Source organism: Cryptomeria japonica, chromosome 5 (assembly GCF_030272615.1).
Source record: "Cryptomeria japonica chromosome 5, Sugi_1.0, whole genome shotgun sequence".
Classification (NCBI taxonomy): Eukaryota; Viridiplantae; Streptophyta; class Pinopsida; order Cupressales; family Cupressaceae; genus Cryptomeria; species Cryptomeria japonica.
In genome coordinates, this window is record NC_081409.1 from 374,499,958 (window position 1) to 374,525,565 (window position 25,608).

General features: G+C 37.0%; 1 protein-coding gene across 2 annotated transcripts in view; it reads right to left on the reverse strand.

Annotated features, from left to right (window-relative positions):
- The window catches only part of LOC131035081 (uncharacterized), a 180,787-nt gene that overhangs the window by 120,093 nt on the left and 35,086 nt on the right, over positions 1–25,608 (reverse strand). For both annotated transcript variants that reach the window (XM_057966721.2, XM_057966712.2), the window contains exon 3: positions 18,690–18,870. In XM_057966721.2, the coding sequence (XP_057822704.2) occupies positions 18,690–18,870 (181 nt within the window). The remainder of the gene's footprint in view (positions 1–18,689; positions 18,871–25,608) is intronic.

Consider the following 25,608-nt stretch of genomic DNA (forward strand, 5'->3'; position numbering starts at 1 on the left):
GATGCCCAATGAGATGAGGAAAAAATCAAAACCATTGAGAAGAAAACTGCAAACAGCATATCAAGACTACATTTGAACACCTCTGTATGACCATTCATATATCCCAAGTCCAACATCCATTTAATCCAAAACACTATGTTACAACCAGATACATAACAGGATACCTTTAAAATCTTATGAAATAAGATTGTGTAAAAGGGCAACAAAATCATCATCCAAAATAAATGATTTGCTGGTATCTTGGGGAGACCTGAACTTTCATAAATCATAATCTCCTATTGTAATGTATGCATGACCCTTTTCTGATACATAAAACACTCCTATAAATTGATCAAATTGGCAATACTGTTTAATCTGGCAGTTTTTCAACTACATCAGATGCCCAATGAGATGAGGAAAAAATCAAAACCATTGAGAAGAAAACTGCAAACAGCATATCAAGACTACATTTGAACACCTCTGTACGACCATTCATATATCCCAAGTCCAACATCCATTTAATCCAAAACACTATGTTACAACCAGATACATAACAGGATACCTTTAAAATCTTATGAAATAAGATTGTGTAAAAGGGTAACAAAATCATCATCCAAAATAAATGATTTGCTGGTATCTTGGGGAGACCTGAACTTTCATAAATCATATGCCACCCTATTCATTTCACTTCAAGAATGCCCAAGCCAAACTTGGAAACAGTGGTAATATATGTCAAACTTGAGTCAGTTTTTTTTTTGAGGGTAACTAGAGCATCATTGGACATGAACTCGTTGCAATAGCAATAACTCCAATCCTGAATGTGTTACTACATACATGCATGTCCTCCAAATCATATGCTATCTGGTTACAGTGTGCTGATTTGAAATTTAATTCTCTCTCTAAACAAATGCACCTTTTCACCATTACTTTGCATCCCTTTGGACAATATAATTTCTATATTTAGGGAAATAAGTAGGGACTATAAAGATAAATTACATAAGATATGAAATGGCAGATAAGTCTAAACTCATTGAGAAGCTACAATTAATGGTCTGCTTACTGCTCTAAACTCACCGGGTTTTTTGGTATATATTTAATCTGTTCTAAACTCACCAAGTCCAGGTTGCTCGACATAATTCCTTGCAACTGCCCAACCATCCACAAACAACCCGCACAAGCCATAACAGCCACCATGGAAAAGGTATGCTGCCCACCAAGGGAATATGAGTCATCACAACTCCAAGGGAAATGAACAGCCCACAAATGAAAGCCAACAGTCACTGTCCTAACTGATACCACCCAGCTATGAGAGATCAAACACAGCCAAGATGAAATAATTAAGTAGCTTAATCAAGTTCACAAAGGAAATGCAATTAGCCTTAGCTTTACAAAGTACTGCATTAATGCTTGATTTTTTATTAAAAAAAAACATGGTGTCTTCAGGCCAAGAATCAAATTTCCATAACTTAGACTAGAAAGCATCTTGAGAAAAGTTTGAATAAGAAATGATGCATAATCTCAACTAGCTGAAACATGAAAGCATGAAATCCCAAAATGGTAGGGGAAAGGAGGGTTCAGAGGAAAGACATGATGAGATGTCAGGATGAGAAAGTCTGAAATATGGAAATGGTAGGGAAAAAAGGGGGATTAAAGGAAAGGCATATGCTGAGATGAGAAAATCCTGAAATGGTAGTGCAAAAGGAGATTTGGAGGAATGGCATGCCTAGATGCTGGGATGAGAAAATTTAAAATTCTGAAATTGAAGGAAATGGGGAAAAAGAACTTAGACGAAAGGTATGTCGGGAAGGGAAACTCCAAAAATCCAAATATTTTGCCCAGTCATTGGAAGTTGAACTAAAAGCCTTCATACCTGGAATAATTTTCAAGTTTACGCTCATAACAAGAAAATGAAGGAATGCAAAGCACAGAAAGACCAGGGATGCCAATTTAGAAATTCCTCCGATTAGTTGTCAACGATGAGCAACCTAAAGGTTCAGCATCAGAAAACCCCCAAAAAAGCCATAAAGGTATAAGAATATCCAAAAAAATACAAAAAGATCAAGGAAAACCCAAAAAGAGAAAAAGATTCAAATATTTTAAGGGTTCAGGGTTTGGGATCAAGGATCAACAATCTCAAGCAAGAAATCCAAAGCAATAAGATGACACAAGACAAAATTTCAAATTTTCAACCATGCCAACAAAGCCTTCACACGAGACAACACCAACACTTAGATTTGGGGCAATACTAGCACCAAAACAATGCTACAGAATATACTATGCAAACTCCATCCCGACAACCCAATAAATAGAGAAACCACCAAAGGGGAATCACAAAACAATGAGCTAATACCACCCAAGAGTAGCGACCAAATCCCCTAGTCAAATTCCAAAGCCTAAATCTCAAGAAGGGTCCTCAAGCTAAATATAGCATATTCCTTATGCCTATCAAAAGAATCTGTCATAACATGCCATAATTATCCTCCCAACATGTGAGCTCCAATTTATCTTGTTCAAACCCTCCCAGGACACTCATAACTGTTAAATTTGAACCAGAATGAATACATAGCAGAAAACTAAACTTATGAACAACACAAACACAAGAACTTATCCTGGGAAAACCCTCCACTTAAGGGTGAAAAATCCAACCCACTCAAAAATGAACTTTATTATATCTCTGAAAATGAATACAACTGTTGATAGTTTCAGATTACTATCAATCACAATAAGATAAGATAAGTTCGATTCACTACAAATCAATCATGACAATGAAGTCAAATGATACATCACATATACATTCTATCAACCTTCATAAGTCTGAAAACTCTTAACATAGAAAACATAAAATATTACTGATCTGACAAACTCCATACACATAATTCTCAACTTGCTACGAGACAAAATTGGAAGCCAGCAATATGACTATCAATCTGCCGAAGAAGAAGACACGCGAAAATGGAAGAGCAATGAATATAAAGAATCGAATAGCAAGTGAAGGGACTCCACGATGGAAGAGGAAAAGTCACTGACAGCCAAAGACATATTCACGGACAGCCACATAGACATCTTCACCAACAGCCACCAAAGCAATCATAAAAGAAGAATATCGAAAGGATAAACGGAAGCCAATGAAACAATTCAAGATAGAAAAAGATAATTGAAGCCACGAGATAAATAAGGGACGTTGCATCTTGAATCTCTATTGCAGCTATAACTTCAACACTCCCTCTTAGCAAGAGAAAGATCTTTATTTCGTCATCTCATGACAGGTACATACAACTGCAACCAAAGAAAGTTAATAGAGTCTCATCACAGATTTTATTCAATAAAATTGTTATCTCAGCATAACAATATTCACCATAGCTACTCCTAGAGGGTGAATGAAAACAGAAATAAAAATTATAAAGTCATACACATGACTTCCACCATAGCTACTCCTAGAGGGTGGATCAAGGGATTTCACCTCGAACTTCTCTCGTAGAGAAGAACTCATTAATCAAGGGATTTCACCTCGAACTTCTCTCGCAGAGAAGAACTCATTAATCAAGGGATTTCACCTCGAACTTCTCTCGCAAAGAAGAACTCATTAACAATAAGCAAAGAATCAATAAAGCCGAGACTCTCTCTCAGCAAGAGCTTCATTCTCCACAATGCCAAGCTTATCTCGGAAGTAATAGAACTTTACTCTCGAAAGCGGCTTGGTGAAAATGTCTGTTGTCTGCTCTTCTGTAGAAATATACTCGAGTTCAACTGCTTTTCGCTGAACCATGTCTCTCAAGTAATGATATTAAATTTCCATATGTTTGGATCTATCATGAAATACTGCATTAACTGAAAGCTTCACACAGCTTTAATTATCACACATAATCACAGTAGGTTTCAAAGGTTGCCCAAACAAGCTTGCAAGTAATTTTCGAAGCAACACAACTTCTCTTGCAACCACACACGCTGCAACATATTCCGCTTCAGCTGTACTTTGAGCAACACAAGATTGTTTCCTGCTGCACCGGGAAATCATAGTTGAACCTAAGCTAAAACAGCAACCTAAAGTGCTTTTTTCTGTCAAGCACACAACCTGCCCAATCTGAATCAGAGAACCCCTGTAAGTTCAGCTCTACACAAGAGGAATATTTTAAACCATGTCTCACTGTAGCACGAACATATCTCAGTATGTGTTTGGCTGCCACAAGGTGAATCGGTCTTGGTTCACACATGAACTGACTTAAAGTGTTAACAGCATAACATATATCAGGTCTTGTGTTAACCAAATACATTAAAGAACCAATTAATTTCCGATACATAGTAGGATCTACTAAATCTGAAGTAGCTGCAACCTCATGTAAAATTTTCAGATTTGCTTCCATAAGAGTCACCATAGATTTACATTCTAACATACCAAACCTCTTCAAAATATCAATAGCATATTTACCTTGACTCAATATAATTCCATTTGAACTTTGCCATACCTCATGTAATGCCCCGCCAGAAACCCTAAAGGAAAAACATCACAATCTATGCAACAAAGGGTGAAATTATTTTTTATTTTTTTTTAAAAGAATAAGTGCTTGTATTAAACCATTGCACATCTAATAACACAGCGGAAGTCTAACTCCTGAATTTCCTAAGGGTCACCAACGAAGATTATTTCATAATTATATTAACACCACGGAAAAATCTATTGTTCAGCTTTATAGGAAAATTAAATGTTTAAGATAAAATTTCCACAATGAAAGAATTCAAAGTACTCCAAAGCAATCATTTAATATATACAAAAGAATTAAGTAACTGAAATAGCATGCATTCCAATGTTTCTCTATTTTACAATATTCGTAAATACATGTTTTCAAAAATTACATCATGAATTAAAATGTTACAAAATGAAGGTTACATAAAGTTTCGATTCAAGATCTCAAGTTTTCAACTGAACAATGGTCACAAACAAGAGCTGGTACATGAACCACGAACCAAGAACATTACCGAAGCCCTTCCTCCCCTAAAGATACATTCCAGTACATCCGATGGGAAGTGACACTACCACCCGACCATGTGATTCCGAAAAGGGACCACCCCACCATGCTGGAGATAGTAGATAACCCTCAAGCAAGTAAAATAAGACAAGTACGAAAGCACTACAAAGACTCCACACACACATCCATGTGACTCAACTCACAAAACACTAGTGACTCTAAGGAGAAAGTGTCATCGCATGTTTTACGGTGGATACCATGGTACAGCCTCCATAGGTCCCGGCCCCCATCCTTGGTTATCCTAGTAACCTCTCCCGAACCTCCGGTTCCAACTAAGTCTCATGCGGACCCTACCAATCCTTTCATGAAGACAAGGTGGTAAGTTTGCCATTCCAGGCCTTCTCGCTACATTATGAGCCCTGTACTAGCACTCACCTATGTGCGAGGCACATTATTTTATTTAACATTTATTCTACCCTCCCCTAATCATTTATTAGGTTATCACTTTCTTAACCAACTTCCGACGGGTTATCCTGTCATCCACTTCGGGCACGGCCCCCGCTCGAAAGCCACTCTCTCTCATAGGACACTACAAGATAGTTCTCTCTACGGAACTCTATGGCGACACAGACAACCATACCTAATCCTGACATACCACAGGTGAAAGATACATAATTACTAACCTAAGGTTGACCATTTGGACCAAACTCACAATGGCTCACTTCCTTAAGGTTATACATCTATGCCTGACCAAGAACACAGTAACATAGGACATAATGACCACATAACTCAATGTACGATAAAATTTAGACTTGACTGCAACCACCATTTAAACAAGGCAATCTTACGTAATAACATCCAAACACATAAATAACTTGCAGTAAGAACAAACGTTGTCATTTGGTAGAGAAAAGAGATAATTTAACCTAAGACTCTTAGGATAGTTTAGACGACATAAACTCAGAATTTAATACCTTACAACAAGATTAAGAGATCAATTACTCTTGTTAACTATTATAGGAAAGCAACATTATATTATGGCAACCTCGATAATTTCCAAATTCCACTTATACCATAATTTAGGATCAAAATAGATATATTTATTTCTTCATAGAAGTCTTACAAGAAGGCATAGTACATTTCTCAACTTATAATAGATAGAATGATGTCTTTATTTCTTGACACTAGAAGGGATACAACACGTTACATCACTCTTCCGGAGGAGACGGAGAAGTGCACTCGTCAGACTCTATAGGATCTAAGGAGTATAACCTTCAGATTCACTTTCACTCAGGGGAAAATACCCCACGGATTCATTATCGCTTAAGGGGGTATACCCCTCCGACGAGTCAGAACTTATAACTATCGGCCTTACTGGCGAGCACTCTAGCTCAGGCTCTTTTCCTTTTTCAATAGTAATTTCTTTTGTTGGACACTGAATAGGATCTTTTCCTATCTCTTTGCTCTCTTCAGGAGTTGGGTTCACTTCAGTGGGGATGTCATCCAAGACAGGCTTGACAGGTGTCATAGAATCTTTCTTGACTTTCAGATAATGGGCATATCCAGCTACGGATTTGCGAGCTGTCTGTTTGACACGCACCATCTCTGTAATGTTTCAACAGAAAGCTAATTACTTCCCAGACTCTCCTAGAGCAATGTCTAATAAATCTTAATAACTAGGTTTTGAACGCAAGCATAAATTTCTTTTATATAATAATGAGTGTGCAATATGTTCTTTAACAAAATTCCACTACTATAGCTATAACATAATTACACTTAATATTCTACGATTTTTTTCATAAACTAACCCAAATAATAAATGATACTTTACCAAAACTATAACATAAGAAAGATCATACTCATTACTTATAACTAAGACTTTGTAAATAATAATGATCCAAAACCTAAAGAAATTCCCGACCTTTTGCAAAGTTAACCCGTATGCAAGACCTCAACGCCCTTCTGCCAAATGATAGCGCGCCTTGCTTACGAACCTTATCTTCAATATACTCCAAAACTCTATCACAAAAACCAACTCTCTTTGATACTTCCTAAAGTATTCTCTCTATCTCTCTATTCTACTCTATTTTTCTCCTCTATTCTAATTCTTTCCTCTTGAGTCCACCGTCCTTCCTTCGATGCAAAATGAATTGTGTTCTTCCTCCTTACTCCCACCTCTATTTATACTAAAATTACCCATGACTTCTCCTAAGTCTGAGGCTCCGTTATGGCGTTTGATGAGGAGTCTTTAATGGATTACTTTGAGTTTCATCTTCACTTAATCTTAACTCTTTGATTATTCTAACCGTTTATCCATCCTTTACCCTACACGTCTAACATGTTACTGCAATTCGTAGAGTATGGATCGACTATGCAACTCTCCCTATCGATGGTTTTCCTATCTTCATGGCACATGTGCACTATCATTCATTTCTTTTGTTGTTATTAACCAAAGGTTGTGGACTATGTAACAGTCTATGTCTTCCTTTGCGGAGCGAGGTAGTTGTCGTGGCGAGTATAAAGCTTATGCTGCCAGGACTACTCGTGAACTCCTCGTTATTAACCTATCCTTAACTTGCGATACATGAATTTAGCACGTGGGCTAAGCCTTGGAAGAAACGGTCAAAGACCATTGTGAAGTTGGTTATCCAAGAGACCACTGTACATTATCCAAGAGACCACGTAGGTTATACAAGAGACCACTGTACATTGCAATAAACCATACAATGCCATAAATCACAAGTACATAAATAGTGTAAATAAATCATGCATCTCATATTCAGATTAAGCATGCAATAATGTCATATAAATCTGAATAACAATTCACGGTAATGTCATAACTGAGAAAGACGAATAGTAAAATATGAGTACAGTGGTCTCTTGGATAACCAACTTCACAGTGGTCTTTGACCGTTTCTTCCAAGGCTTAGCCCACGTGCTAAATGCATGTATTGCAAGTTAAGGATAGGTTAATAACGAGGAGTTCACGAGTAGTCTTGGCAGCGTAAGCTTTATACTCGCCACGACAACTACCTCGCTCCGCAAAGGAAGACATAGACTGTTACATAGTCCACAACCTTTGGTTAATAACAGCAAAAGAAATGAATGAGAGGGCACATATGCCACGAAGATAGGAAAACCATCGATAGGGAGAGTTGCATAGTCGATCCATGCTCTACGAACTGCAGTAACATGTTAGACGTGTACGGTAAAGGATGGATAAACGGTTAGAATAATCAAAGAGTTGAGATTAAGTGAAGATGAAACCCAAAGTAATCCATTAAAGACTCCTCATCAAACACCATAACGGAGCCTCAGACTTAGGAGAAGTCATGGGTAATTTTAGTATAAATAGAGGTGGGAGTAAGGAGGAAGAACACAATTCATTTTGCATCGAAGGAAGGACGGTGGACTCAAGAGGAAACAATTAGAATAGAGGAGAAAAATAGAGTAGAATAGAGAGATAGAGAGAATATTTTAGGAAGTATCAAAGAGAGTTGGTTTTTGTGATAGAGTTTTGGAGTATATTGAAGATAAGGTTCGTAAGCAAGGCGCGCTATCATTCGGCAAAAGGGCGTTGAGCTCTTGCATACGGGTCAACTTTGCAACAGGTCGGGAATTTCTTTAGGTTTTGGATCATTATTATTTACAAAGTCTTAGTTATAAGTAATGAGTATGATCTTGCTTATGTTATAGTTTTGGTAAAGTATCATTTATTGTTTGGGTTAATTTATGAAAAAAATCATAGAATATTAAGTGTAATTATGTTATAGTTATAGTAGTGGAATTTTGTTAAAGAACATATTGCACACTTGTTATTATATAAAAGAAATTTACGCTTGCGTTCAAAACCTAGTTATTAAGATTTATTAGACGTTGCTCTAGGAGAGTCTGGGAAGTAATTAGCTTTCTGTTGAAACATTACAGAGATGGTGCGTGTCAAACAGACAACTCGCAAATCCGTAGCTGGATATGCCCATTATCTGAAAGTCAAGAAAGATTCTCTGACACCTGTCAAGCCTGTCTTGGATGACATCCCTACTGAAGTGAACCTAGTTCCTGAAGAGAGCAAAGAGATAGGAAAAGATCCTATTCAGTGTCCAACAAAAGAAATTACTATTGAAAAAGGAAAAGAACCTGAGCTAGAGTGCTCGCCAGTAAGACCGATAGTTATAAGTTCTGACTCGTCGGAGGGGTATACCCCCTTAAGCGATAATGAATCCGTGGGGTATTTTCCCCTGAGTGAAAGCGAATCTGAAGGTTATACTCCTTTAGATCCTATAGAGTCTGACGAGTGCACTTCTCTGTCTCCTCCGGAAGAGTGACGTAACGTGTTGTATCCCTTCTAGTGTCAAGAAATAAAGACATCATTCTATCTATTATAAGTTGAGAAATGTACTATGTCTTCTTGTAAGACTTCTATGAAGAAATAAATATATCTATTTTGATCCTAAATTATGGTATAAGTGGAATTTGGAAATTATCGAGGTTGCCATTATATAATGTTGCTTTCCTATAATAGTTAACAAGAGTAATTGATCTCTTAATCTTGTTGTAAGGTATTAAATTCTGAGTTTATGTCGTCTAAACTATCCTAAGAGTCTTAGGTTAAATTATCTCTTTTCTCTACCAAATGACAACGTTTGTTCTTACTGCAAGTTATTTATGTGTTTGGATGTTATTACGTAAGATTGCCTTGTTTAAATGGTGGTTGCAGTCAAGTCTAAATTTTATCGTACATTGAGTTATGTGGTCATTATGTCCTGTGTTACTGTGTTCTTGGTCAGGCATAGATGTATAACCTTAAGGAAGTGAGCCATTGTGTGTTTGGTCCAAATCGTCAACCTTAGGTTAGTAATTATGTATCTTTCACCTGTGGTATGTCAGGATTAGGTATGGCTGTCTGTGTCGCCATAGAGTTACGTAGAGAGAACTATCCTGTAGTGTCCTATGAGAGAGAGTGGCTTTCGAGCGGGGGCCGTGCCCGAAGTGGATGACAGGATAACCCGTCGGAAGTTGGTTAAGAAAGTGATAACCTAATAAATGATTAGGGGAGGGTAGAATAAATGTTAAATAAAATAATGTGCCTCGCACATAGGTGAGTGCTAGTACAGGGCTCATAATGTAGCGAGAAGGCTTGGAATGGCAAACTTACCACCTTGTCTTCATGAAAGGATTGGTAAGGTCCGCATGAGACTTAGTTGGAACCGGAGGTTCGGGAGAGGTTACCAGGATAACCCAGGATGGGGGACGGGACCTATGGAGGCTATACCATGGTATCCACCGTAAGACATGCGATGACACTTTCTCCTTAGAGTCACTAGTGTTTTGTGAGTTGAGTCACATGGATGTGTGTGAAGTCTTTGTAGTCCTTTCGTACTTGTCTTATTTTGCTTGCTTGAGGGTTATCTACTATCTCCAGCACGGTGGGGTGGTTCCTTTTCGAAATCACATGGTCGGGTGGTAGTGTCACTTCCCATCGGATGTACTGGAATGTATCTTCAGGCGAGAAAGGGCTTCACTAATGTTCTTGGTTCGCGGTTCATATACCAGCTCTTGTTCATGAACATTGTTTAGTTGAAAACTTGAGATCTTGAATCGAAACTTTATGTAACCTTCATTTTGTAACATTTTAATTCATGATGTAATTTTTGAAAACATGTATTTTCGAATATTGTAAAACAGAGAAACATTGGAATGCATGCTATTTCAGTTACTTAATTCTTTTGTATATATTAAATGATTGCTTTGGAGTACTTTGAATTCTTTCATTGTGGAAATTTTATCTTAAACATTTAATTTTTCTATAAAGCTGAACAGTAGGTTTTTCCGTGGTGTTAATATAATTATGAAATAATCTTCGTTGGTGACCCTTAGGAAATTCAGGAGTTAGACTTCCGTTGTGTTATTAGATGTGCAATGGTTTAATACAAGCACTTGTTCTTTTAAAAAAAAAAAAAATTATTTCACCCTTTGTTGCATAGATTGTGATGTTTTTCCTTTAGGGTTTCTGGCGGGGCATTACACCTCAAGTCCAAGGAAATAATGCAGCAAACCAAGATCTTTCATTTCAAATTCTGAAGCTAACTCCTCCTTGCATTTGACAATGAGATCATCATTACCAGTGAGAAATAAATCATCAGCATATAGCACTAAAATCAGCACCTTGTCATCACATACCTTGAAGTATAAATTTAGATCAGCATCATTCTTTAGAAAGCCCAAGCTCAAAAGTTAGTGATCTATCCTCTCATACCAAGCACGAGGGGCTTGTTTAAGACCATATAAGGCCTTTTTCAGCCTGCATACATGTGAGTTTCTATTATGAATAACAAAGCCCTCTGGCTGCTCAATGTAAACCTCCTCTTCAATTTTACCATTCAAGAAGGTTGTTTTCACATCCATTTGATGAAGTTTCCAACCCTTAACAGCTGCAACAGCTATGATAGTCCTGATAGAAGTGTAACGAGCTACAGGTGCAAAGGTTTCTTCGAAATCTATGCCTTCCTTTTGGGAAAAACCTCTGGCTACAAATCTAGCCTTGAACTTTTCTCTACTCCCATCAGCTGCATGTTTGATTTTGAACAGCCACTTAGAAGAAACCACGGATTTGTTTTTAGGTCTTGGAACAATGTCCCATACATCATTTTTTATAATAGATCGATATTCCTCCATCATGGCATCCTTCCACACTTGCTGATTTAAAGCCTCTTCAACACTTGAGGGCTCGGATGCTACGATATGACTCATCAAAGATACATAGCCAGCAAACTTGTGAGGTCTTTTACTTTCTCTGAAAGTACCACAAGGGGCTGCATATTTTTCAGCCTCTTCCATAGTGTGCCTAGCCCACAGAGGTCTTTTCTTATGAGCTGAACTATTACTAGGACCTGTCGTTGTAACTATAGAGTCAACTGGATCAATTGGATCAGCTGGCAGTTGAATCAGCAAGATCTTCTAAATCAGTATACTCCCTCTGAATGTCTGAAGATAGATTCGGATCAGGTGAATCTATATCTTGAGGATGTTCAAGATCTTTGTCAGATTCCAAGTTAGTCTCTTTGGATTTCTTGCAAGCTACATCTTCATCAAAAGAAACATCTCTGCTGATTTCAATATGTTTTCGACCTGGAATGTAGATTCTATATGCTTTTGAAGATTCGCTATAACCAACAAAGATGCCTTTCTTGCCTGAGGGTTCTAATTTAGTTCTTTTCTCTTTTGGAACATGAATATAAACGAGGCATCCAAAGATTTTGAAATAACTAGCATCTGGTTTGACACCTGTAAAAGCTTCTTCTGGCGTCAAATTGTCTACAATCTGATGAGGACTACGATTATGAATGTGAACTACAATTCTGCAAGCCTTGGCCCAAAGAAATGTTTGAAGACTTTGGTCATGAATCATAGCCTTTGCTGCCTCAACAATTGTCTTATTCTTTCTTTCAACCACACCGTTTTGTTGAGGATTATAAGGGACACAGAACTCCCTCTTAATCCAGCTTCAACACAAAAGTTATGAAAAACACCAGAAACATATTCTCCTCCATTATCAGATTTAAGAATTTTTATTTTCTTGCTAGATAAATTTTCAACTAGAGCTTTGAACTCTTTAAATCTGGACAGCACTTCATCAGACTCTTTAGACTTAAGAAAGTAAATCCAGCACTTACGTGAAAAATCATCAATGAAGGTGAAATAATACCAAAAACCACTAAGAGAAGCAATTGACATAGGTCCACATAAATCAGAATGAATTAATCTAGAGCATCCTTTGCCCTACTTTCACTACTATGAAAGGTGCTCTTAATGTTCTTACCTAAAGCACACCCCTTGCAAACACCTTCATGATTTTGATTTAGCTTTGGAAGACCATTGACAACCTTCTCCATTGCAGACAAAGTTCTGAAATTTAAATGACCAAATCTTTTATGCCATAGCTCACTTGAACTTGAAGAATCATGAGCTAAGACTTGAATGAGATGAGCTGAAAGTTTGTAAAGACTATCATGACGAACACCAATAACACGAGTTGATTGAATACTTGAGTTCTTCTTCCACGCAAGTACTTTTCCATCAGCAAAAGCAACATGATAACCTTTGTCTTCTAATGCAGAAATAGAAATCAGATTCCTCTTAATACCAGGAACAAATAGTACATCACTTAAATGAAGAGGAATACCATAGTCAAACTTAAAAGAAGTAGAACCAGCACCCTTCACAGAATAGCAAGCATCATCACCAATGATAACTTGAAGATGAGAGTCTTTTTCTTTCAAGTTTGAAAAGTGTTCACGATAACCAGTGATATGACGAGATGCTCCACTATCTATCAATCACGTATCACTATTAGTAGGAACATTACTAGAAAGTGCAGAAATAAATAAGAATCCCTCAGAATTTTCACTTGACTCTCTTTGAGGAGAAGGATTCTCAACATTTGCAGCAGTTGCTTGAGGCTTTGACCTTGATACACAATCTCTGGCAAAGTGACCAAATTTGTCACACCTAAAACACTGAATTCTAGAAAGGTCCTTTCTTTTTTTCTTGACATCAAGGGCTGACTCAAAATTCTTGTCTCTAAAGCTTTAGAAGTTACCTATCTTTCCTTTCCCTTTAGATGTGTGAGCAGCTAGCACATGATCATCTTCATGATGAGATTTGCAACCATTGCCTCTTGCTTCTTGTCTGCATTCTTCCTGGATGCAATCTGCCCTCAACCTATCAAATTTAGGAAGTTCTTCTCTTCCACTAATGCCTTGAATGAAGGATTCCCAAGAGTTGGGAAGTCCATTCATAGCTAACATCACCAAGTCTTTATCAGCAAAAGTATCTCCAATTGCACTAAGCTGATCTTTTTACTCAGAAATCTTCATGAAATAAGAAGTAACAGATTCTCCTCTAAACATTTTCACATGCAGCAGTTGACGCCTCAAGGCTAAAGCTCTGCTGGTGTTGTTGAATTCATAAAGGCCCTTAAGAGTCTGAAACATTTCCTTAGATGAATCCAACTTAAAGATGATGGGTACCAGATGATCCTTAACAGAATCAATCAGAATTTTCTTAGCCATGGTCCTATTCTTTCTCCATTGAACTTTCTCTGCATCAACAGAAGGTTCTTCTACATCTTTCGAGACATGGTCAAGGAGATCATTCTCTTCTAGAGTAATCAAAATTCTAAATTTCCAAGAAGAAATTTGATGACCCATCTAGTCTATCTTCTACTTTCAATCCGTTCAACATTATGAATAACTTAGGCAAACAAAAGAAAGAAATAAAGAACTTAAAGATTCTGGTTCTGGATCAATCTTCTAAACCTGGCTCTGACACCATGTTCAATTTGAACCAGAATGAATAGATAGCAAAAAACTAAACTTATGAACAACACAAACACAAGAACTTATCCTGGGAAAACCCTCCACTTGAGGGTGAAAAACCCAGCCCACTCAAAAATGAACTTTATTATATCTTTGAAAATGAATACAATTGTTGATAGTTTCAGATTACTATCAATCACAATAAGATAAGATAAGTTCGATTCACTACAAATCAATCATAACAATGAAGTCAAATGATACATCACATATACATTCTATCAACCTTCATAAGTCTGAAAACTCTGAACACAGAAAACATAAAATATTACTGATCTAACAGACTCCATACACATAATTCTCAACTTGCTACGAGACAAAATTGGAAGCCAGCAATATGACTATCAATCTACCGAAGAAGAAGACATACGAAAATGGAAGAGCGATGAATATAAAGAATCGAATAGCAAGTGAAGAGACTCCACGATGGAAGAGGAAAAGTCACCGACAGCCAAAGATATCTTCACCGACAGCCAAAGATATCTTCACCGACAGCCACATAGACATCTTCACCGACAGCCACCAAAGCAATCATAAAAGAAGAATATCGAAAGGAAAAACGGAAGCCAATGAAACGATTCAAGATAGAAAAAGATGACTGAAGCCACAAGATAAATAAGGGACGTCGCATCTTGAATCTCTATCACAGCTATAACTTCAACAATAACATGTTATAAGCTAACAAATGTTCTTGGTCAATGTGTGTAACTCCCTCTTATAACTCTTATTCATCGTAGATGCTCTTAAATTTCTAATGTGGGAACCTAACTTTTGGAGGCCATAACTCTTGATCCAAGAAGCCAACTAAGCCTTTCTCTTCAACTTGAAGATCTCGAAAAAACTTCATGTCACTATAACCTCCTTTAGCTAGTTAAACCCTGTTTCGGTAATTTTCAAAGCTAAAAATAAGCTCTGAAGCCCAAAATTTTGATAGTAGTGTTCTCAATCATAGAATCAAATATCGTTCTCAGGGATTTCTTGACACCTGTAATGTACCTTTGCTGTACCTGCCTTGCTTTCTTGAGATTAGGATCAAATTCGTCACTCCAAAGGTTTGGTTAGGGCAATAAATTGGATCGAGGGTTCCCTGCAACATTATAGACATTGCAATACATATATATCAGCAATAATAGTAAACCAGTTACATAAAAATAGACCCATTCAGGATGTTGGGGCGCTCCAGGTTGGCTAGGCTACCCATCCAAACCCATCCCGTCTCTTAGGGCTCACAGGGTTACCTGAGGATGGGCCCAGCATACCCCTGGCTGGGACCCCCTTATTCTGAATGTGCTAACAAACAGAAAACAGCAAGAAGATAACAAATGTCTACAAGGAACAAAGAACAATAATTTCAGAATATATGTTACTTGGTTTTAACTTTTACTCATTCTATTAATTGAAGTGTGGATTCATTACGTTCTTGTTTAATTGCAGAAGCATGATTGCCAGTAACTATTGTTCTTTTCCTTATCTCACATTAATGTGTCTGTGGATTGATGGTTTATGTATATTTATTTAATTCATCGCTGTCTGTGGTTAGAGTTCATTTTAATAATTAATAACTGGACCTGATATTGCAGGTCTTATATCTGGCGTGGATGATAAGTTCACTATAACTTTGGTTGCTTTAGTTTTACTCATTATAAATACGATTGATTCACTGTAAAATGTTTATTCACTGATCCGAATTATGTATTGAATATTAATTAATCTAATTACTAGCATGTTGTCTGTACTACTACATGAACTATGTTTGTTCCTGTTAAGACTTAGGTAAATTACAAAAATTGAGATTGAAGCAACTTGCGTATGAAAATACTTTTAATGGAAGATAAACAACATGGACGATCTGAACCACCCAGACAGTTTAGCCTGGGAGTGTACCAGACTGTCGGCGATGGGGGAGGGGGGTGTTCTACACGTCTAAGCTCTGGTTCTTCATCGCTAGGAAGAACCAGCGACACTACCTCCACATCGATTCAGCCTGATACGTCCACAGACTATCCCGCTGGCCACTTGGATGCAGTGAAAATGAAACAGAATTAATATTAATGCCAAGTAACAGGGTTACCTGTTTGTCGCTTCTCCTTTTCGATTTCCCGTTCTTGCTCCTCTCTTCCCCGTGCTTCCCTTGGTGGCGTGGTTTATACCTTCTTGAAATCACGCGACCCCTTTTTGAAATCATGGCATCGTTTCGGATACGATTGGAAAAGGATGCATTCTTTCATTAATAATATTAGTTAAGGCGTAAACACCTTTAATCGGTCAACATAATTTTATTAATTGGAAATTTGGAAAATATACGTGTATAAATCTCATACAGTTATGCCTCTCATGATCCCGCTGTCCACACAGGGATATGACAACACCACAACTATAAAGATGTTTTCAATTTCTCAGGATATTAGATGAAAAAAAAATCAAAAAAAGAAATGGGGAACCCAAGAAATGCAATAAAATTAAAAAAGAAGCGAGAAATATCTAATGTTTTTAACATTCAAAGCCATCCTAATTACATAAATAGTGAAACTGAAAGTATTGTGTACATCATAAATTTAAATATGGATTCTTCTCATTAACTTTGAGATCGCTGATTACAGATAATTGTAATATAAATCTCTTTAACAATGTTAATAAACAACTCTGCCAGAATGATACTGAACCTTTAATACAATGAAATGCAACTAAGGTAAACATGACTTGTTAACTCTACTGCTCTCCTTAATCATCAAGTTGAAAAGAAAAATCTATACATAAAATGGTAACTACAGTTGACAACAACAATCTCCCTACCTCTTCAAATACCTCTTAAATTTATAGCAGTGGCAACATTCATGTCTTAACAATGTTTCATATTAATCACTTTGATCAGCAATATTTCCTATAATGTTGAAAGCAGAATTAATGCCCATATTAATCGATCATAGTACTAAAAAGTATTCTCTTGAACTCCATAATGATAAAGAATGTATAGGTCGTAATAATGACAGAATGCCACTGATCAGTAATCATTAGAAGATTACTAGTGACAAAAGGAGTTATGTCAAAAGACAATAATGATGACAACATTTGCAACAGGCACAACATTATTAACAGTTGATCTGTAACAAGGAAGATTCCCAAGCAATTACCTTGATCATATAACTATTTTATAAATGAAATTACAACAACAATGTTCATTGGTAAGAAGAAAAGACAGCAAGTAAACAACAGCACTAACATTTGTGATGCAACAACAATGACAACTCAAAGGATAGCATAATCATCTGACAGTTTTGTCTAGTAACAACTATGCTCAAGAATCATGAATAATGACAGCAAGGTTTGCTGTTATCAGAGGCAACAGTCATGGTCACTAATCACAATAATGACAGTCGTGTTCCTTATTCACAAGGTTTTCAAAACCAATTAGACCAGGTGTCTTCAAAATTGTACAACCATGTTCATTTTTTAAATCACAACAGCAATAATTGCCATTGTCCCTTGGCAAGTGATCTAACTGCTATTCTATAATGGCAGCTGGAAATCTTAAAGCCACTTACACCATTCAATGTGTATAACCTGTTTATAAATGCTCTGGAGTAGAATGACTGAAAAATTGCAGATATGATGCTTTATTAAAGTAATTTGTTATTCAATGTATATAGTGAGTGAATCTGCCTTCCTTAGTTCTTTGGGATTAATACTTTGAAGCTAAGAGAGAGAAAATAATTAACTATGATTCCAATTCCACAAATTTACTAGTCTTCTCTCTGAGCTAAAGAAAGTGACTTCATTTAGCACGTGTGATTTTTGGCTGTGAAACCAATTTCTGTTGTTTGAATTGACTCTTGATTTACTCTGCACTATTCCGCTAATAATATAGGTACAAGAGTACATATCCCAATGGATTTACTCTAAGATCACTCAAAATGGATTTTGGGACATGATCAAAATAACTATCAAAAGCAAATCCCAAATATGGGCATTCTTATGTTTCTTATGTAGCCCCTTTGTTATAAAGACCACATCATTAATTTAACAAGTGCAGCATTTTAATGCATAGGATTGACTATTACAGCTGACAAAATTCTTTGCCCGCTCTACTGTGCTCTCCATTTACATATGTATACCTCAACCAAGTGGTGAATTTTGTGTGCATCTGCTACTATGCATTCATATATTTTCACTCTTTAAAATTTAAAACAATGAACCAGTTAAGGTCATCAGAAGATTCTCTTCAATAATCCACTTGCTATTCTTGCAGAGTACTGAAAATGATGATAGCATCTTCTCTTAAGCAATCAAAATGTTACAGAAAAATATAGAAAGTTGCATCAACAAACTCAATTGCCATAATAGACATAATTTCAGCAAGCAAATTTTCCAATACCTGTTGTTTCTATGACTATGTGATCAAATTTGCCCTTCTGTTTTGTCACTAATTCTGACATCATTCGCACTAAATCACCTCTTACTGTACAGCATAAGCAACCATTGTTCAGCATAACAATGTCCTCACTTCCTGACAACTGTGAGGCGACTAGTGATCCATCAATATCAACTTCACCATACTGCAAGAGCATTAGAAAAATTCAGTTCTGGTATCTGATTTTAGATATCAATCTGAGTTAAAAACCCATCATAGAAAATGATCTGCTTAGGTGACTATATGAAAAAACATTATTTTACATTTTGAATGTAGAAAAAAAAACCCACATGCCAGAGTTCCTTTATAATTTAACAGGAATAAATCTAAATACGTCGGATCAATAATCTTTAGGTTTTGTTTTTACAGCAATATTTCAGCAAAAGGGAAAGCATAAATGAGGATAGATTGCAGATTGCAGCAAGGTCCCAGAGGGAGAAGCTGCAAGTTGGTTGTTTTGCACAAGATAGGTAGGGAGTGCACAGGAGCAAGAAGGGGCTAACCCTCTGGCAACTGGACAAACAGGTAACTGTTGGGAAATGTGTGAGGGCCTCAATAAAAAGATTTTGCTGCAACAGCCAGAAAAAACACTCAATCAACACCATTTCTGTGGCAGAGAGTAACACAATTGCAAGGATTGACAACAAAAATATGAAAAACAGATCATGTATTTGCAGAAACTCCCCCAATCAGAAAACCACATAAGCTTTGGCCACCCACAGAAAACCCAGAATGTGGATCTGCAGGAATGATAACAGTAGAAGAATAACAAAATTCAGCATCTGCCAAAGTGACATTCCATTGTTAAGTTCCAATAAACAGAAGAGAGGAATAGGAACTTGGACAAGGATCCCTGGAAAATTCAAAACTCTACTCTCACCATCAGACCCCACAGGCACCAACTTAGATGCCCCAAGCAAGAAAGTAACCCTATGGCAATTTGGATGAGATAGCTTCCACTACAATGCAAGAAGCATATACCATGTCAACCATCAGAAGAAGTGTGGGAAAATCAATGGAAGTAAACAGCAACCTGGAGTAACAGATGGACAGCCCACACCAGGATCAAAGTTATATATATCTGTCAAAAGTTCAAAACTAATCTCAAAACTGGTCTGGAGAGGAAACCCTAACAAAGAACTTTCAGCACTTAAAAAGAATCCCCTCAAAATGTGGATATAACTGTTGGGACCAAGAAGGTGACCAAGGCTTCATCCCTTAAGGATGATGAGCGTATGGCTGATAAAAGTGAGATAAAGGAATCAGAAAACTCAAGAAGCAATACCTAAACAAGGCAATAATAAGGAGCAAACCTCCCAACCCAATGAATCCCATAAGAAAAATGCTCAAGAACTTGTCTTGGATAAACTAAAAGAATTGAATAAAGTAAGACAAAGAATTGTGAACTCTCTCTCAGCTGGTAATACAAACCCAATAGAAGATGAAGGGATTGAATTAAAGGATCTGCCTCAAAAGGAGTTTGAACAGGTTACAACCCTTGCCATTATGGATAATAATAGCATATGTAGCAATATAATGCCTTCAGACCTAGCAGATACTACATGTTCAATAGACACTGAAGGAGGTATTTCAGAAAATGAATGCAATGATATGGTGGTAGATATGAATAACTTTAATCCACTTGACTCAAAAATGGAGGAAAAAGGAGGAGGGATGAAGGTTGTAACAGATAATGTTACAAGGAAGAGGAAAACAGTAAGTAGAATAAATAGTACCAAGAAAGAAGGTAAGAAGGGAAAAGGGATTGACATCCCTGAATATTTTGAAAGATTATATAGGAGTGGCAAAGCCAACCCATCTGTCTAGTGCCAACATGGATAGCTGCATTAGTTGGAATATAAGAGGACTGGAGTCCCCAGACAGGAAGTATGTTATCAGAGCCCTATGTAACCAGATAAAAGAGTTGGACTTTCTCCTCCTACAATAAGTTAAGGAGGTGGGGTTTCACCTAGATAACAATCTGAGATTCATTTGGAAAGATGCAATGGCTTTTCACAACAAGCATGATAGGGGGGAAGCGGGAATTGCTATGCTAGTTAGCAATAAGTGGAGCAAATATATCCAAATTCAGGATACTTCCCATGTAATAAATGCTTGTGGATTCAAATTGAAAAAGATAACTTACTCTTTGGGGTCTCTTTTTTACCCAACAGCCCATGGATAATAGGTGGAGATTTTAATATGACTGAAAATAAGGAAGACAAGATGGGAGGTAACCCTTGGGGCTAGAAAGGGAATGAAAAATTCTTCTAGGATAGATTGAAAAATCTTCTCAAGCTATTTGATCCCCTAGATGGTAAGAAAAGAGAAAGTAAAAGCATATGGTATACTTAGTGTAACAACCAAAGCACTGGGAAAAGAGTGTACTGTAGATTGGATAGATTTTATGCTCAAAAAGATGTCTTCTGCTTTAAAAATAATTGTAATGCACACAGTGTTCGGATAGACCCAAAAGCATTGTCAGACCTTTATCCTATTAAGACCAATATTGTCTTTAAAGGCAGTGGACTTGACAGGAGCAATAAGAGAAGAGGGCTATATAAGCTTAACACCGAGCTGCTTAAACAGAAAGATTGTTTTGATGGTATTCACACCCTCGGGAGTTCAACTAAAGCTCTAAATCAGAAAGGCCGGATCAGAAAGTATTTAAACACACTTCTGAGAACTATTGGTAATAGAAATTCTATTGACAATAGAAGAAAGGAGTGTAAGCTACAGGAAGAAATGATAGATATTGAATCTAAACTGCAACTAGACCCCAAAAATGCTGACTTGAAATATAGACTTAAAGCCACTCAACATAAAATGAGGAAATTTCAGTCAAAGAGAGCATAAGGGGCCAAGATAAAGGCAAGGATGAATTGGTTGAGGGAAGGGGCTAGAGGAACTAAATACTTCTTCAATATCCTAAAGGCAGAGCAGCATGTAGAGGCTATTGGTCCCATCCAAGTTGAAAACTAGTGGTTTCATGATAGCAATGATATTATGGGGATGTTCTAAGAATTTTACAAAACCCTGTTTACTGCAGAAGACAACACAACAAAATGCCATCAAGCTCAAGCCCCATGTAAGAGAATTACACCTAAAAAACTTAGCCCTAATCTGGTCAAATAAGTGGGGAGAGAGCATTAATGCTAAATATTCTTTCAAAAATGGAAAGTCTCCGAGGGCAGATGGATTATCAGCAGAGTTCTATATAGTCAATATATCATGGATTGGTGATGACCTCTATGAGGTATACAATGAAGCCATTGAGAAAGGCACTCTAGGTGAAGAGATTAATAAAGGGATAATTAAATTGCTTCCAAAAGAAGGGGACAAAAGTAATATTGGAAACTAGAGACCAATTACATTACTTAATGTCTCCTATAAGGTCTTTGCCAAACTCCTAGCTAAGAGGCTTACTGACATCCTCCCAAATATTATCAGTCCAACACAATCAAGTTTTATCAAGGGCATGTACATTCTAGAGAACCTATTGACCAGTTGGGAAGGACTTAACTGGGCTAAGTCAAGAGACCAGGAAGCTGGTATGCTTCTATTGGATTTTGAAAAAGTTTATGATCATGTTGAATGGTTATTCATCCTTACAGTCCTGGAGGCAATGAGTTTCCTTGAATCCTTTTGCAAGATGGTTCAAGTATTGTTCAAAGATGCAAACGCCCATGTAAAAGTTAATGGAGAAATCTCTGAGGCTTTCCCATTGGGTAGATCCATTAGACAAGGGCGCCCCTTGACCCTTGCATTTTTTGTTATTGCAACTGAGGCTCTATATTATACACTAAGATCTGAGCTATTAGACCCCATCATTCAAGGAATTAAACTACTGGATGAATCCCTGCTACTTAACATACAATTTGCAGATGACACAGCCCAATTCCCGATAATGGATAAACATAACATGGTGAACCTTGTTAACAGACTGAATTTTTTCTGTAGTGCATCTGGATCAAAAATGTTCGATGCTGACTCTATCTTGTTTAGCTGGTCTAACAAGGCTCCTAACCGTTTGAGTGTGTTTGGATGGCAATGGAGGGGGTCCAGACAAGATAGTAAAATACTTGGGTATACCTTTATCTATTTCCCCCACCCTGCCCAATATGTGGAATTGGATGTATACAAAGATTGAAAAGAAGCTTAACAGTTGGAATAGAAACTATCTATCTCTTGCTGGTAGAATTCAAGTCTGCCAAAAGATACTCTCTTCCTATTCCATATACTATGCCTCTATATGGTTTTTTGCTAGCTATCAGGTCAATAGAATTCAGTAAATAATCAAGCATATTAATGGTCTGATGGCAGAAGTAAAAAGAACAAGCATGCTGTCAGTTGGGAATGGTGCTGCATGAGTAAAGAATCAGGGGGTTTAGGGCTTAAGGATTTAAAGCTTCAAGGTATAGCTCTAGCTACCAAATGGATAGTCAAGGCTATGGTGGGTGATGAACCCTGGAAGGTCTTGATCAGGAAGAACATACAAGAAGCATGCCCTAAGAAATCAAGAAGGTGGAAGAACATTCATATGTTTGACTTACTGTTTAACAGATTTAATGCTATCCCTTCAAGTTCTAGTGTATTTTGTACTATTTGGAGGGCCTAGGAGTTGTGCAAGGATAAAGTACAGGATATGGAGACTATACATTTTCTTAAAGGTGAAATCCATGGTTTCAGATCTCTTTGGTGGAATGTGGAGCATAAGGGCAAACCCTTGTCCTTGTTGCAAGTTGCTCTGCTAGAAAGTGGAATATGCATAGTGTTTCTTGCCTGAAAGATGTTATCTGTAATAACAGTTTTAAGTAATGGAACACCCTTCAAAATGAGTTGAATCTACCTGAGAGCAGTAAGAGAACTTATTCAGTTGTGAAGAAAGTGTTAGATAAATTGAGACATCCAATCAGAATAATAAATAGCCCCGACTGTTTCAATAAGTATAAATGGGTAGATGGATCCCCTTTCCTTAATCTCAGAGCAAAGTGTCTATACACAATCCTTTCACAATCTAATATAATACTTGATCATGTGAATAAAAAATGGAAATTGAATCTGCAATATAAAGAGTGGTTAAAAATCTTTGCTGGTTGCTGGTCAAATAGAGTTGATCCCAAGAAGTGTTGCTTTAGGTGGCAATTCCTTATCCAAAAGTTAGTCATGAACATAAACCCTGTCAATTGTACCTTTTATGGCTGTCTTGAGGTTTGTTTTCATATCTTTTTCAATGTAAGTATGCTGTTACTCTTTGATCATTGTTTATGGGTAATATTAATGGCTGGAATATCACTGAGAAAAGGTCCTGGTTTGAGGTCTTGGCTAATTATGTTAAGGGCTTGAGTTAAAAATCTAATTTATTTTGATTTATTTTGACTACTGAGATCTTATGGTTCTTGTGGAAAAAAGGAATGAGTGGGTTTAACAAGGTCCAGAGAGAATCCTTACTGAGTCTAACTATAGTCTCACAGCCCTTTTGATCATGGAACAGGTTACTCTAACCCTGAAGTTGCCAGCAGACAGGTTTATGAAGGTCCCGGAAGATGGTTCTTCACCATTGTTCAAGGAGGACATCAAAGATGCTGACTATTGGCCACAGGACCTGTTGACGTGTATTGTGTACACTATCAAACACAGAATAAAATACCCAAGGGTACCTTATCCTCTCGAGTAAAGCCTCTGAATGCTGAAGATATCGCGAAAAGGATCAACCAGGGTGACTTCAAGGTTCTTTGCTGTAGGGTCTCTACGTGTGGATAAGCACCAGTGGTCGTTGTGAATGTTGTTTCTTCAAGGGGTCTTACGCACTTTAAAAGTTGGTCCGTGTTACTCTTTACTTAACTGCAGGAACAGGAATTTCCTAACACTAACAAATTCTCAAAAAAGATCAAAAGGTAGGGTTTTCAAGAGATGAATTCTAATCTAATTCTAAGAATGACTCAATGTAGGCTAGACTTGGTAAGATTCTACCAATTTCAGTATTGCCAAGGAATTACAACTCTACTGAAATTGATGCGATCTTCTAAGGTGATTAGTGATTTTCAAATCATCAAGAATTATAGATACTACCATAAAGATACATATCAATAGTTCAATAATGACTGAAGGTTCAAGCAATCTAAATATCTCCAGTTGACCATGCAAGGCGTCCTTACAATCAGTAAGAAGCTAGTGGTTTGGAACGTGAATCTCACCAAAGATCAAGCACAACACTTAGTCCTTCAAACTTAAATACTACTTCGACTGAGAATGATTCAAGAAAGTAAACAACCATGAAGATAGCCACAAGAATTGCAATAAAACACCATAACTTCAATATTTTATTGATCTTAAAGCCAAAATAGACAACAATTGTTCGAAATTCTTTCTTCACTACTCAATCTTGCTACAAAATAACTTTCTTCTCTCCAAAGCTCTAACTATTATCTATCTCCTTAATGTCTAATTTCTAATGACAAAATGAAAATGAGTGAGGGTATATATAGCATCCTCAATTACAATGAACGGCCCAGATCAAAAGAAGATCAATGACTGAGATTCTGACACCTAAACCCTAATTAGGGTTTGTTACAAAAAGTTCCCCTTTTAGATGAACATTATTAAATGCATAGCCAAATATTTAATTGGCACAAAAATCGAGGAAACATAGACCAATGATAATTAAGATGCCACATCATTCTATAACAACCGTTCTTCTAGAACCTTGTTCCCTTTACAATGCTCTTTCCTAGCATATGCAACGAATCTGGACACAATTCCTTCAATCTCAGTAATAGGAATCTCGGGAAGATTCCTCATTCGCTCCTCCAAGTGGATAACCTGATCAAAGGCATTGAGAAGAATAGTTTCCCATCCAGGTTCGAGTTCTTTGATCTTCTCA